This window comes from Oryzias latipes, chromosome 10, assembly GCF_053564925.1.
Source record: "Oryzias latipes strain Hd-rR chromosome 10, Olatipes_Hd-rR_3.1".
Lineage (NCBI taxonomy): Eukaryota > Metazoa > Chordata > Actinopteri > Beloniformes > Adrianichthyidae > Oryzias > Oryzias latipes.
Window position 1 is genome coordinate 7109339 of NC_136246.1, and position 15349 is coordinate 7124687.

General features: G+C 42.0%; 1 protein-coding gene across 1 annotated transcript in view; it reads left to right on the forward strand.

Moving 5' to 3' along the window:
• The first annotated feature begins 4528 nt into the window (after positions 1-4528).
• gfra3 (GDNF family receptor alpha 3) overlaps positions 4529-15349 on the forward strand; it is a 49766-nt gene continuing 38945 nt past the window's right edge. The window contains exon 1 of the mRNA XM_023959549.2: positions 4529-4930. Coding sequence (XP_023815317.1) covers positions 4891-4930 — 40 coding nt within the window. The 5' untranslated portion in view covers positions 4529-4890. The remainder of the gene's footprint in view (positions 4931-15349) is intronic.

The window sequence follows — 15349 nt, forward strand, 5'->3', positions numbered from 1 at the left end:
TCCCTTTATGCCTCTGTTGTTGTGTTTTGTGCAAATGAAATGAAAGTGACGCTACAGTGGTTTAACAGGTGGAGCCCCTGCAGCCCTCCAAATAACCCCACTTTATAATCCACTTCAGAGACACAATAAAGGAAGAGTGCATGTGGCAGCCATTATTGTAATATTGCATAATCCCCTCAAATTTGCTTCTTTTATGGTTTCCGGCTCATTCCTGTCAAACAGCGAAATTTAAAGAACTGCAGAGTTCATCACATCCCCGTGAGGCTTTTCTTTGTGCCGGCCCCCAACAGCAGATGGGAGGAGCCTATCCAGTTTACACGATTTAGAGCAATAAAACTGAGTAAACTTTGGAGACTTAATGAAATGGGGGGGACTTTGTGCTTTTATTATATTAGGGTATTTTATGTTTTTGCTCAACAGGTTTTCCTGATATTACTAGATCTAAAATTACTAATTACTTCTCCTGCAAGTTATCACAGTTTTAGCATTTTAACAGAAGCCACCTTGGAAAAAAAGAAATAGTTGTTTTTCGGCCACCTTCAACCCTTCACTCCAACTGAAGCTATGGACACAACGGACACACGTTCAAAAACGTGCTATGTGCAGGTTTAGTTCAAGGTCTTCACATTGGAGAAGCAGAGAGGGGCTTCTTCTTCTACTGCTTTTTCTACTGTTTACTAGAGAATTTCCCCCACCAGTTAGAAGAGGCTTAGTGCAAAATGTTGAAGCAGTACAAGTCTTGAGAATCTTTGTTCCAGGCTTTTCTTTTCACAGCTCTTTTCCGATATATGAAAAACGTGGTGACATAGAATTCCAGCCAGGCACAAACCACAGTTATTAATTTCTCCTTTATGATCAATTATCGAAGGTTTGGTACTTCCATGAATTAAAAGATACACTTCCCATACCTCACTACCAAATCCAAGTCGCTGATTGGTCAAACTTTGACCTGGAATAATTTGCAACTTCAGTGGACGCGTGTTTTGTATGTAGATCCCAAAAATGGTTGTAGAAACTTGCATAGCTATGCGTGAACATCATTACGTGGGTCTTTACATGACTTTTCATTGAAAGAAGTCAGTTGAATCCACGTTGCCAGCTCAGTGTGAACATAACTTAAGTTTTACGCGAGTGTTGCGCTTTCCGATGTGATCTGCTGATGACAGAAACATTACAGACCGGGAGGATGGGCTGTCGGTTGTCTAAATTCCCACCCGCCTCTGATTGGCCACTTGTGAAATGAAATTCTTCCTTAGCAAATCAGCATCTGCCACGCCTTTGAATCTTAACCATTCAGCTAAATTGTAGTCCAATTTCTGGTTTATTTTGTTGTCACCAAAGTCCAAATAGCTGCAGTAATCAGATTACATTTGTTAGTAAAGCTATCTTCAGTAATAGCTGCCATTTGCTTCATTTCCTTCATGGGCGGGGTTTCTGTGTTGTGCCTGTGTGTTTTGGCCTCATGTAACTGATAGAAGACTTCAGGATAGTTTATCAAATGCCAGTGTGTGGATACAAAAAAATTCAAGTCAAAGTTCTGACCTTCATATGCTTTTTTTTTTTTTTTTTTTGGGGGGGGGGGGGGGGGGGGGGGGGGGGGGCACTTCAGATTCAAAACCTCAGGATGCAAATTTCTCTCTGCCTCCTTCAAACTCTGACACTTAAATTGCTCATGTGTGTCATCTCATTTCCCCTCAGCGCTTGAACAAATTGTGGGATTGCTCCCAGCCGCCGGTGTCGATGGCGTCTGTGTTTTGGTGCAGAGCAGGTGGCTGCACGCTTCCTCATCCTCGCCGCGTCAGTGCGGGCAGTTAGAGGCAGAGAACGGCCGGAAGGGACGCTTTTACGGCAGGACAACTGCAAACAGCAGTTCCGAACAACACACACATCCTCGCGCAAACACACCCTCACACAGCTCGGCAATCATGAAATCTTCTCAATGCGTTTCCTATTATTATTGTTGAGAGTTTCAGTGACAGCATCAGCAGAAATCAGAGAGAATGACACGGACCATTCTGAGTAACAAACGCACCACAACAAAAACACAAAGAGAACACAACAGGACTGGAACACAACGGAAACACAAAAGAAACCAAACACAAACACTGCAGGAATACAACGAAAACCTGTAGGAATAACAGGAATTCAACACAACAGGAACACAAGAAAGAGCAACAGCAACACATCATATACACAATTGAAACAACAGAACTGGAAAAAAAATATCCTTAATAAAACAATAATGCATCAGAACAGTACCACAATATGAACACAACACAATAACAGCACAACACAACAGGAACGTAACACAAAAGAAACACAAACAAGGGACCACAAAAACACCTCACAAACACAAGCAAAATTTAAAACTCAACAACAACACAGCTCAAAAGGAACCCATCAAAACAACAAAAACTCACAAGAACATCACTCAAACAAAAGGCAGACCCACTTAAAGACATGCTTAAAGTTTTGTAACTTTGGAGACATCTTTACATTTAACAGATATCTAAATGCAGCTGACCATGGGAATGTTACGGAAGGAGGGTTGAGGGACGTACCCAGGCGCAGAGAGGAGAGGAGGCAGGAGTTCCAGGAACATAGGAGTTTAATACCAAAAAACTAGAACCCAAAAACACTGCTTAAGCAGGCGAAGATAACCTCAAGAAACACTTATTACACTCAAAACTGGGGAAGAACAGAATATGGACAGGAGGAAGGGAAAGACAAGACTTAAATACATACAAGGCAACAAGACACAGGTGGAAACACTCAGGACTGATGGGGAAAGGTAAAACTCGAAATAACAACAAAACAGGAAATACTACAAAATAAAACAGGAAGTAGCTCAAACCTAAACAGAAAAACAAGGAATCAAACACAAAAGGCAAAGAAACTGAAAACCATTACATAATCCCCCCCCCCCCCCCCAAGGAACCGCAGAGGTTCCACATAGAACAAAGGAGGGGGGAGCCCGAAAGAGTAATAGAATAAAGTAATAGAATAAAGTTATAGGTGTGCCAGATAATAATAGTGAAATGTTCTGATCTATTGTATCAAATGCAGAACTGAGGTCTAAAAAAACCAAGAACAACCATGAGGAGATCGTTGATATTTTTGTGGGCTCTATCCAGACTGAAACTCCTTAAAGATCCTTTCTGGTAAAAATCTCAGAGTTGATCTAAAATATTTTTTTCAAGAACTTTAGAAATAAAAGTGACATTATAAATAGAAGCCTTTACTCAGCTAAAACATGTGGATAGAGGGCAGACTTGTTAAATAAAGATTTAATTACTGCACAACAGCTTTATTACTTAGGAAATTTAGATTCTTCTTCTAATAAGCTAATGGCTCCACCACCAGCACCCAGGAACCAACAGAGACCTGTGCAACATCCCCACCCCCATAAAGACACATGCCCACTTAGATCTGACAGCCTCACACCATCATTAAAATGACCTGCATGCAGCTCCCCGTTCAGCCAGAGGTCATTCATGCTGTGTTGGGCTACAAGCTGTCTAGATCACTGTTCAGTATGGAGGAAGACCTGTGACATCACAGCACAAAACAACCACAGCCTAACAATGCGTCATAAATCTTCTGCAACATGCCTGACTCCGCTACGGGGGTCCTCCGCCCACCCTGAAGCAACATTCAGACTGTCAGGATTAGCAGTCATGTCTGTGGGTTCCTCATATGAAGGTTCAGCCATGGTAGAGGCTGGATTTTGACAGCAGCACACGATCCGCTGTTCCTCCTTTAGATAATCAGTTATAATGGCGGGACACATTTGGAGCTATCTTTACTAAACAATATTTAAAAGTTCATACAGAAACTTTAAGGATCAAGGAGCTCCAATATCTTGGATTTTACAGACTTCAGTCCAATTAAACCTGTCCCTGTGGTTCAGATCATGGACGCAATAGGAAGCTCCACCCTTCCAGCTCTTACAGGAGTACACCGAGGTGTTCCCAGGCCAAAGATATGATCTCTCTAGAATGTTCTAGCTCTTCTGCAGAGCCTCCTTTCGAATGGACAGGAGGGGGAATTCCACCTTTTTCTGGCAGAGAACCATGACATGTCGATGTTCTCATCCCATCCTGAAGACAAATGTTCTAATGAAACCTCTGAATAAATTCTGTCATAAACATTTTAGATTTGTGTGAAGCTGATTTCGTTGTTCTGTGAGTGAGCATCACGGAAAAAACACACTGACGCCCACTTCTACCCCGAAAGGCTTTTATGGAAGTTAGACCTCAGATATTGAGCAGACTTCTGCTTCGGGATCAGCTTAGTTTTTCTACAGGTTCCCTTCCAAGCTTTGGGTTAACATCTGTGTGCTTTGGAGCTGTCCCAGCTGACCCCTCTCCCTAGACTGCCTGCTGCTGCCTCCCCCAGAAACGCGCCTTCTCCTGGCTGACCCCCTTCCTGATGGCGTGCAGGGTCTTTACCTCATCGGCTCAGTTTTGGGAGATGATGATGTGAGGGAGAGGGCTGTCACCGCTTGATAACTCCAGCCCCCCACCTCACTCCCCGCGCGTCATGATCGGACACACAGCGGGACCTGCTCATGAGCGCAGCCCTTCAGCTCCTCTCCTCCTCAGCCTGGCGCAAGCGGCGCGCGCGTGATCGCTGAGGTCTGGCACTAACGAACACGCACGCACACACGTGCGCGCGCAGAGGCTGCCCCTGTTCTTCGTTGCACTCCTCTCTCAGGCGCATTCCTCCAAGGCTTCTCCTTCCTGCGGACCGGAATAAGCGTCAACCGCGCGGACAGAGTTGGTCGGTTCGGTGAATGTGTCGACCTCCCGCGCGCCTCCCTGCAGCGCGCACAGCGGAGCTGCTGGACCAGGAGCTGTTCCGCTTCTGTCCGTTTTAACACACAGCAGGATGGCTCTCCTCGGGATGGTTCTCCTCCTTCTCCTGGCAGGTAGGACCTCCTCTCCTCCGGTCGTGGGAGCAGCAGTTGCTCCCTGACTCTGACAGTCCTTTATCCTTCGCGTCGGCCGCTGACCGGCTCTTCCGCCGCCGTTCCACCGCGCGCCGGTCTGTGCACGGACTGCGTCCTCAAAACTTTTCAAAAAGAAAAAGCGCGAGAACGGACCGAACCGCAACCAAACTTTATCAGCTGAGCCAGAACCGTCCGAACTGCGCGTTCTACTGCGCCACGGGACGACTGATCTGTTTTAGGGGCTAAACCATGACGCCCACCACCCTAGATCTTTCATTATTATTATTGTTATTATTATTATTATTATTATTATTATTATTATTATTATTATTATATTATTATTGTTGTTGTTGTTGTTGTTGTTGTTGTTGTTGTTGTTGTTATTCCAGGAATCGCTTTAAATGACTTAAATAATTGAAATCTGAAAAGTAGAAGAGCATCTGCAAAAATAGATCCAAGTAAACGAAAAGAGAAAAACTGATTGAATCAAACCAAAGCAAATTAAACAAAGATGAGTGAATCTTTGCTGGGGGGGTTCAAGCATTGTCATTAAGTTTTTAGATTATGGATCCGATAATTAAACATTTTATTTTCCGCTGCAGGTTCTGGTCAGAGCTGTTCTTATACCGTTCTTCCCATCTCTCTTGAGCATCACCTGCTCTGAGGAGGAGAGCTGCTGTAAACTCTAAAGCAGGGTTCACCAACCTTTTTGAGACCGAGGGCTATTTCATGGGCACCAAGTGGTATGAAGGGCGCCACTAACAACCTCCTAGCCCCCCCCCCCCCCCCCCCCCCCCCCCCCCCCCAAAAAAAAAAAAAACAACAAAAAAACAACACAATTTGAGGACTTCCTTTTGTGTGCCCTATTTTTATTTGCTCATTTTACACACAAAAACATGCATGAATTTTCTAGACTCGTATTACAGGGGGGGGTCAAACTCAGTTGCAGAGGGAGCCTAATTTCAAAACAGACTTTAGGTTGCAGCCGAACAAGATAAATATTTATTGAACACATTAAAGCTAAACTTTTAAACCTTTGTAACTTTAACTTAATTTTAACTTTTTAAACATAAATGTAAATAAAAACAGACAGGAATATTAATCCTCACATTAATGGATTACTCAACCACCTCAACCTATTCTCAAAATCTTTACATTACATGAATCATAAGAATGTCCAGAAATTGTGTAATTTATTTGATCTATTTAAACTTTTGTAATAGACCCTTACTTTCAGTGATTATTTTTTAAGTTATATTTGTTTACATATTTGGGTTTTCTTTGTCTACCTTTATCTCAGAATTGATATTGTTGTCATTGACAGACATGCCGTGGTTGTTTGTTGAATATTTGCTTCAATAAAAAAAAAAAAAAAGATTTTTTTTGGGTGCATTCCCTGCGGGCGCCACAAGGGGTGCTCGCGGGCGCACTGGCGCCCGCGGGCACAGGGTTGGTGACCCCTGCTCTAAAGGGTGCGGCTGCGCGCCCCCGTCCCCGTCAGACTCTACACCCTCCACCTCACATCATGTAGTCATTCTGATCCGGGGGGTTAGGAGGCCCATACTTGCTGGTGTCAGGAGGGACAGGCCCTCCCACCTAAGATTTAAATGAAGGGGGGGCATTCTCATCTGTAGAAAGGGGTCAGAGGTCAGTGGTGACCAGCTGTGCTGCACCAGGTGACGGTCATGGGTTGACACTAAAATCTGCAAGGTGTGAAGTTCCCACCCCCACCCTGATGCAGAAGGGCAGGTTCACAGTAACAACAGTGATCTGAGCTGATGAGGGCCCTGATTCCCCTGTGGGCAGGCCCCCCCTGAACCACTGTATGACAGCCTGTGGATCTCCCTATATGCCCCCCCCATCCTCCAGGTGCCTGGCTTTTTTTCAGTCTCAATCTAAATTCCCCCCGGATTTGGCTGCGCGTCGGAATAAATTGTTCAAGTCGTTCAATGAGGAAGTGCAGTGAAGCGGCGCCGCTGTGCACACATTTAGAGCTGTGGGGGGGTGGGGGGGCGCATCTTATCGGTGCGCAGGCAGGTGTTTGTGTGTGTTCGGGGAGGGGAGGGGATGTGCGGCTGACACTTGTGGCTTTTCAGCACCGACACCATCAGGATGAATACACCGCTCACCTTCATCCTCACAGCGCTGTCAGCCAATCAAAATCCTCATTGCAACTGTATAACAGAGACTGACTCTACCCCCCCCCCCCCCCCCCCAACACTCTCCGCCTTCAGAGAAACAAATGGATCAGAAGAAAAAATATATCAGATGTGCCCAAAAAAAATCAGCAAAAAAAAATAAACACCCATATCTACTCAGGCTAATTGAGTATTTGACACCAAAGTATCAAATACTCAAGGCGATTATTGCTAAAAGGTGAAGAACCCAGATAATGAATTTATTAGTTAGGAGGTTACTTGAAAAATGTTTTTTAAGTAATTTCATATTATTTAAACAAATACTTTCCTTAACTAATTAACCAGAAATTGGTTCAAACGTGTATTTAATGATAATAACTTACAGCTAATTTAGTTTTTTCACACAAACACACACAGACACAAACGTATACTAGGCCTGTCACTAACAATTATTTCAGTAGTCAATTAGTCAACGATTATTGTTTATGTAAAGTGATCGGCATTTTCTTTTTACCAAAGGTGATGGTGTGCTGATATTCTGTCTGTGGAGGTTCGCCTCACAGAAATTGAAATTTTACATGGTTCTATTTCACCTTATAAAAGAGAAAACGTTTAAGGTCCCAGATAAGCTAAATGCTAGCACAAAAACCCCCACAACATAATTGGCTCAAAAGCCATATGGTTCCTGATATTTGTATGATATTTTTATGAACATGGGTTTTACTTTATTGTAATTGGTGAACAGTACAATATTCTACAAACATTTTTTCCTCCATTAGTCTGCAAAAGTGACTTAGGTGGTAGCCAGCGTGCAGCGCTCCCATTTAAATCCATCCTCTTCAACCATTGACAGAGGTCACATTGCTTTGTGGAAGTGTTGCAGCCATCTCTGGAATTCACTGGCTCCTACACAGTTTTTAGCCATTGGCGCAGACCAGAATTTCCGGGCTTCCGCTTCTGTAACGCCCGTGATTGTGTGTCGCTATATTTTTAAGTCCAGTCGCTACGTACAAATGGGGCGTCCATTGATTGCGTTCTTACAGTTCAACGGTTGAACACGGTTGTTCACGCTGAAGTGCTGCAACGCAACACTGGGACCAATTGGGGACTCGGATTTAGTAGTGACGTGTGGGTGGCGTCCACTTCCGAACACGGAAGTAGCAATCGTTGTAAACATGATCACGAAGGAGACATGAATAATTAAGGTTTGTCGGAATAATATGACTCCATAGTAACAGAGCTGTGAAAAAAAGGTGTGGTGCAAGATTTGCGGCATTTGCAAATGCCGCAAATCTTGCACCACAGAGCCTCTTCCTATTTTAGTTGGCAGACGACCGCTAATAACCAGTAAATACACAAAAGGAAAATCTTCTCCCTGCCGCTACCTGGGTGTCTGGTGCTGCCTTGCCCAAGGACAATTTGACACATGGGCGGGCAAGGCAGGAACCAAAGCTGTGATCTGCTTTGTTTTTGACATCCTCTGTGTGTCTGCTGGATTGTAATATTTTGTATTTCCTCACTGCAGACCTCACTCAGGTTTTCAGTGAGGTTGTCAAACCACTGACTTCATGCCAAAGAATTTGATGAAAAAAAAAATCTTATTCACGTGGTATGACTGCTTTATATGTGATTTAAATAATTCTTTACTGTTTCTTGGATAAACCTGCTAATTTTAGGCATCTCACATTTCCTAACTTCATACAGGAGGGTCCTGAGGTGAGACATGGACAGTACGCTCCCACCCCGACCTCTGACCCCTCAAACGGGACTATGTCCAGAGCAAACCATCGGTGTTTCACAGCATATTTCTAATGAAACATTAGCAGAATGGAGCCAGATTTGGTTTCTCTGCGATGTTTTATGTTTTATGTTTTATGAATAGGACGTTCTCAAGGAAAAAAAAATACAAAAACAATTCAAGAAGTGAGGCAGGTGCTCTGCTGCACCTTCAGGGGGTCATTGAAAATCAAACACGGAGTTAGCCAAGGACTCCAGTTGTTTTGCGACAATTGCAGAACAACTATTTACCTCGGACAGATTTTAATACTGAATCGAAATTAAAATGAAAAAAACAAAGACTGTAATAAAGTAAATGAAGAACAATCCCCTTTCTCGATTAAAAAAAGCTAGGACCAAGATATGTTTTTAGTTTCATGACAATAAATAATTATTACTTAATGAAAAATCAATCATTTAATTTGATTTGACCTTAAATTATTTTTTTTCTTCTATATTTTTAGCTCCCTAAGGAACCATCTGTTTAAAAGATGTTTGTTTTTTTACATATAAACTTCACAGAGGGTTAACATTTAAACTCTTCTGAGCACCACCTGACTTTTATTCAGAATTAGTATAAATTATGAAGAACACATAAAAGATGCTGGTTGTCTGTTAGTGCTTTAAAATAGTTATTTTTTTCAGACTATTCAGACTACAACTGTTACTATTTGTATGGGTCCCCCTTACAATATGAAGCATAACCAGTATATCTAGTATGCCTCATGCCACATGAATAGCACACAAATTCTCCAATGTTAATCCTAATAACTGTAAATCTGACCCTGGATGGTGAGTCTGCGCCTCACAGCCACGAAGCTGCCGATCCTCACATCGAACGCCTTCCTCTGGTTTTTGGTAAACTTATGATCCAGTAATTGTTTTGGCTGTTTTGCAGCCTTTACATTTTTTTATGTGACTACATCAAAGTATAGATGAATGCTTTTTAAAGAATGGTTTTTCATTCTGAAGACGAATGTTTATGTCACTGTTATTGTTATGACCTAGTGAATTTGATTATTTCTCTCTTTTACAATTAAAGGGCCACACTCAAACACGACACATGAAAGCAGGAATACATGAATTTCTGAATTGTTATCTCTGAAAAGGTTTAAATGTTTTGGTATTTTTTATGTTTTCACTTTGCCAAATTCTTGAAATCTTCACACCAAACGTTTTCATGACTAAACCCAAATTTGGTGAAAAATAAAAGACAAGAAGCACTGAAGCAGCATTGGAATAACAATGGAATAATGCAGATTTTGGTGACACTGACAAAGATTACTGTTTCGTGGAAGAGGCATGGGGCCAGGGGGGTTACTTTAATACAATGATGGAATTCGGTTATTGGAGACATTCTGCCACAAAGGTGGTGTTTCTGGTGCTATGGGGGGAGGGGGGTGTTAGTGTGCATAAAATTACTAATACTATCAAGTCAGTTTTACGTTCAATCATTTTCAAGACTATTTAGCATCAAAATCTCGTCTTACTTAATTCAAATGTAAACTGTATCCTGTTTTTCTAGAGTTTCAAATATATAAGTTGGTATCAATTTTTGAAAAAAGATGTATAAAAGATTCATCAAAAAGAGAGAAAAATACATATATATTTTTTTATGATTTTACAGCAGTTTTTGTGTGTTTGCAAGTTCTTTTCTGCCATGTTTGAGGAGTGCATAAGAGTTACAAGAGTACAACTCTTATGTACGACTTTTGTTGGCTTTTACATTTTTACAGACAGAAGATTGAAATATATATATATATATATTAAAAAACTAGCTTTTGCATTAAATGTCAGAAAAAGTAACTCGTAACTCAGTACCATGAGGATTTACAAAATGGTTTATTTAAGTACTTGCTCCCTCTAGTACTTTTACTTATTTTTGAGTATTAGTATTTTGACAATAAACTATTCCTTTACCTAAGTGCAAATCTTTCTTTCCAAATGGAGTTAAAATAGATCGTTTTATTTCTATAAAAGGTGCAGAATAGTCCTAAGCTTAACCCATAAAAACATGTTTTGTTAAAGTCCATTCAATTATCCAACATTGAATACATTACATTTAAAATAAATCAAGTTTGTATCAATGTCACTTTGAACTAATAGGGCCACGTTTGTTTAATTGTCTGATGGTGGTTGAATTTCCTACATTTAGTCCCTTATAGCCCTCCAGAGTTCCACAGCTAACCACGTTCTGAAGGTGTAGGAGCTCATTCATAGATCCAAAGTTAAAACAAAACAAAAAAAAGGTCTGTTTATGTCATATTTCAGCCCAAGTTTCTGATTCTTCTGTGTTTTTGTTGCTGAATAAATCAAACAAGACAGTAGTTGGGGTTAAGGTGCGACTTCCTGCAACAGTTCTGTCCTGGTTTCACCAAGAAATCTGAAAGCATCTCAGCTGGATGTTCTGGTTTTTGCTGCTTTCTGCGGAGACGAGCCCCAGACGGGTGTGAAGAGTTTAAACAGTTTCTTCCTTCATGGTCAAACGTGGAATCAGAGCTGGATCAAAGCTTACAGTTGAAAGGAGACAATTGGAAAACCGTGAAGTTTCTGTTCCATAAACAGACAAAAAAACATCCAGACAGAAACTGCAGGAGCGGCTAAATGGAGGGAGGGGGCGCTGCAGAGCACAGCATGCAGCAGCAACGTTCTGATTCAGTCCAGGTTCTTTGCATGTCATGGAGCTCTCTGCAAGGATATGGAGCGATGCTGGAGAGGTAACAAAACCTGGAGTTCAACTGGGTGGGTGGGTGGTGGGGTGCACCTCAGCCACAACGCAGATTTAAAGTGGGGTATAGTTGGGGGGGGTATTGATCTGGGTGACAGACGATGACGTCCATGAGGAGCTATGAGGCGCTGAAACGAGCTTCATAAAGCTGCTGGGATGATAAGTGAGGAAAAGCTGCTCCCAACAAGAAGAGAGCCCATCATCGGGGGTCACAGCTGGGGGGGGGGGGGGGGGATTAGGGGACAGGAGCTGAATCAACCTTTGAAAGAAGTTAGAAAATCCATCCTCCTGCTTCAGCTGGATTTAATGAAAATGATCAACTCGCCTGGCCTCCGTGCACGAGGCTGTATCTGATCTGAAAGCAGAAGTGCACGTGTGTGCATGGGTGTGCACGTGGGTGTGAGTGAGCTGCAGTCCCGTCAAAGCGACAGTGTATCTGGAGGGGGGGGCTTCAGAGGTCCTCTGTGTGCTTTGTTGATAACCGGGATTTGGAGCTCAGACACACAGAAGCAGACGGTGTTCTGGCTGTTTGTCAGGCGAGCGCACAAGCACAGCTGGAAGCGCACGTGACGGACGTGCACATCCTGTAGGCCCCAGCTACCCCCATCATGCTGACAGAATCGTGCACAGAACACCCCCACTCCAAACACACACACAAAGGGATGAATGATTCCAGCTGAAACTGAATAGATCGCTGGACCTTACATTTTCTGGATCTAAGTTCCATCAATCTACGCTGAGGTCTGGGGGGGCGGGAGTGTTTCATACCTGTGGAAAACACCAGAGCGGACGGCCCCCATCACTTCTTATACCCCATTTATTTCTTTGTTCTCCGGCCCACACCAAGTGTGTATGTGAGGGAAAGTTGAGGGGTTTTTGTTTTGTGTATCTACAGTAAATATGCTTTTTTTTTAAATATTTAATTTGTTCCTAAAAAACAAATTCAGCAGATTATCTCTTCTTATTACAACATCTTATTGCAGAAAAGTTGATGTGAAGAATCCAGAGAACAAACAAATCCATTAAGCCTAAAATGTCTATTTTGATATTTTACCAATAATATTTGAAGCACATACACAAAAACAGATGTAGAAAAGAAGGAGGCTTTTAAAAGAGAAAAGGTCTTTAAAAACCCAGATGCTGAGCAGCATTAGAGAAGTGCTTCATTTCATGGAGAGGAGCCTATTTATGGTAACATCTCTACAAAGGTACAAAAAAACTTCAATGAAGAAAAGGACCTGAGTCCGTCAGGGGATTTCTGAACACGCTTTGTAGAGAATTCAGCTGAAGGAGGATGCACACGGTAGCCAGTCTTCTGCAACTAATCATGGGCCAAATCCGAATTGCTTCTCTTCATTTAGCTCTCCAAGTTGAGAATTACGGAAAAATAGGGTCTTCAAATTTAGACCTTACTACCGCTTGATGACGTAATGAAGAGTCGCCAGTCATCTACGCTAGCGTGTAGCTGCAGGTGCTCGGAAAATGCACAAAACATCAGTTTCAAAAGTCATGCAAAAACAAAACATCATTACTTACATTTAAATGTAAACATCTGTGCTTAGGAGCGCACCCATGTGAAGAAATTAGTTTCTCCTCCGCGACGCGGATCACCCTACCGGCGGAGGGATACCCAGCCCTAAGTCACTACACCTCCTCCTTCTTTAAAAAACACTTACGGACACCACTACAGCTTCAAATGCCCTAGAAGAGTTTGTTAGTTACATGAACTGTATTTTTCAGACCATAAATTGCATCCAATCTTAAGGCTCAGAAAGCAAAACTAAACAGAGGGGCCAAAACGGAGACGATTGGTGAGAGGGGTTGATGGGAAGTTTTCTAGCAAAAGTTGATCATCTACGATATTCAGCTTTTGCAGAGCGAATAACACGACAGACAGGTGAAACTTTATTCACAGCAACTCTCAATATTGTTCAGTTGTGACATAAAGTACAAAAGAATACATTCAATTTTTCAGTTTATCACGTTGAAGCGCAGGACATATCACTCAACTTTAACAAACCATCAAGCGATCCGGCTTATTAGTTTACCAGTCCTACTAAAACCTTTGGACAGATTTTTCCATGTACCACAAAAAAACCAAAAAAACAAGACCAACCAGAATTCATACATAGAGCACACAAGGTTATAAGACACACTGTCCATTTTTGATCAAATTAAATGACTTTGAGTGTGCCTCGTGGTTCACAAGGTTATGGTCAGAAAGTTCTGTATTATTTCCACAGCAGAACTCTGAGCTTTTTTCTGATAAACCTGAAGATGAGTGAGGTTCAAGTCATTTTTCCCTTCACAATTACAAATTAAACCAGGGACCAGACAAAAATCACAAACCCTAACTCAGTATTAAAGAGGATTTCCGAGTTCTCCCTCTGACATCTGCATTGGATCTCTTACAAATTCAAAGACTTGAATGATTTCTGGGTTTCTTTTCCTAAACTCAGATAAATCAGAGATTGTTGTTGATGAACATTAGTGCTTGAGGGATTCACTTGGTAACAGCATAATCACAGTTATTTGCTCTCCAGTTCTACTGTAGCAGTTCTACAGTTCATTTTTCTCTGATGATGAAAGCCAAGTTCTACTGTTCTCCTTTTATTTTTAAAGTTGTCTTGATTTTAACTCTCTCATAAATCAAGTTTCTTTTACCTCTGTTATATTTATAAAGTAAAGATAATGTTCAGAGAAATGTGTTCATGTATTTGTCATTTATATTAGAGTGCTGTAATTCTACATCATTAAAGACAGTTCTGAAACCTCTCTAAAGGCCTTCCGCTGGTCCAAAATGATCCAGCCAGAGTCTGATAGGACACAAACCAACAGACCTGGTGTCACTTTTTTCTGGGCCATGTTTGTGAAAACGCTATGTACAAAATGACAGATGCTAAAATCATTCAGAGAAACAAACTGCAATAATGAAGACACATTAAACTTAAAATGGTTATGAAAAAATGATAACAACTAGGGTTGTGCCGATGGTCGATATCATCGTCCATCGTGATGGGTGACTGACATCAGGATGGAGAGACACCATCGTGATGCCACGCCCCCGCCACGTTGCGAGTGGACCCCATAAGCCGCGGTTACATGTACAAAATATCTTGATGGGATCAATGGTCGGATTAGAATCCAACCGTGTAGATGGGCCCAGAAAAATGTTTTCAGAATAAAAAAACGTTCACTAAGGTCACACTTTCCGACGGAATAAATCATTCGCACATGCGCAGTAGGGTTTGAAAACCGGAAGGACATAAATTCCGCAGAGCGGCTTTTTTTTTTTCAAACTTTATTGAATGTAACAATTCAATACAAAACAATGTTAAACAGCGCCGAGCGGCTTTATACATTGACATGTCAGCTCGGTAAAATACGAGATGATCTTCTAAACGTGCTTTTAATAATGTTACGGTTATTATGAAACACCTGTTCGCTCATCATTTGAATTTTAATCCGTGTGGTCAGTGCTTTTTCTGAACGAAGCCGGAAAGAAGCCAGGATTAGCAGTATGCTAACACGGGCTAACAACATTAGCTTTGGGTGGTGCTGCTTGCTGGCTGCACGTAAACATGTAAGAATAACATCAGCCTTTATTTAGTCGGGACACGACTGGAAACACAAATCCACGTGATTGTTTGAATGTTTTCTAAGGACTGAGCGACATTTCTGCTTTGAAGCTCAAACCGCTGTGTGTGCTGACGATCCGAGCTGTGCTCAGACACACACTTTTAGACCCGGTTCTGA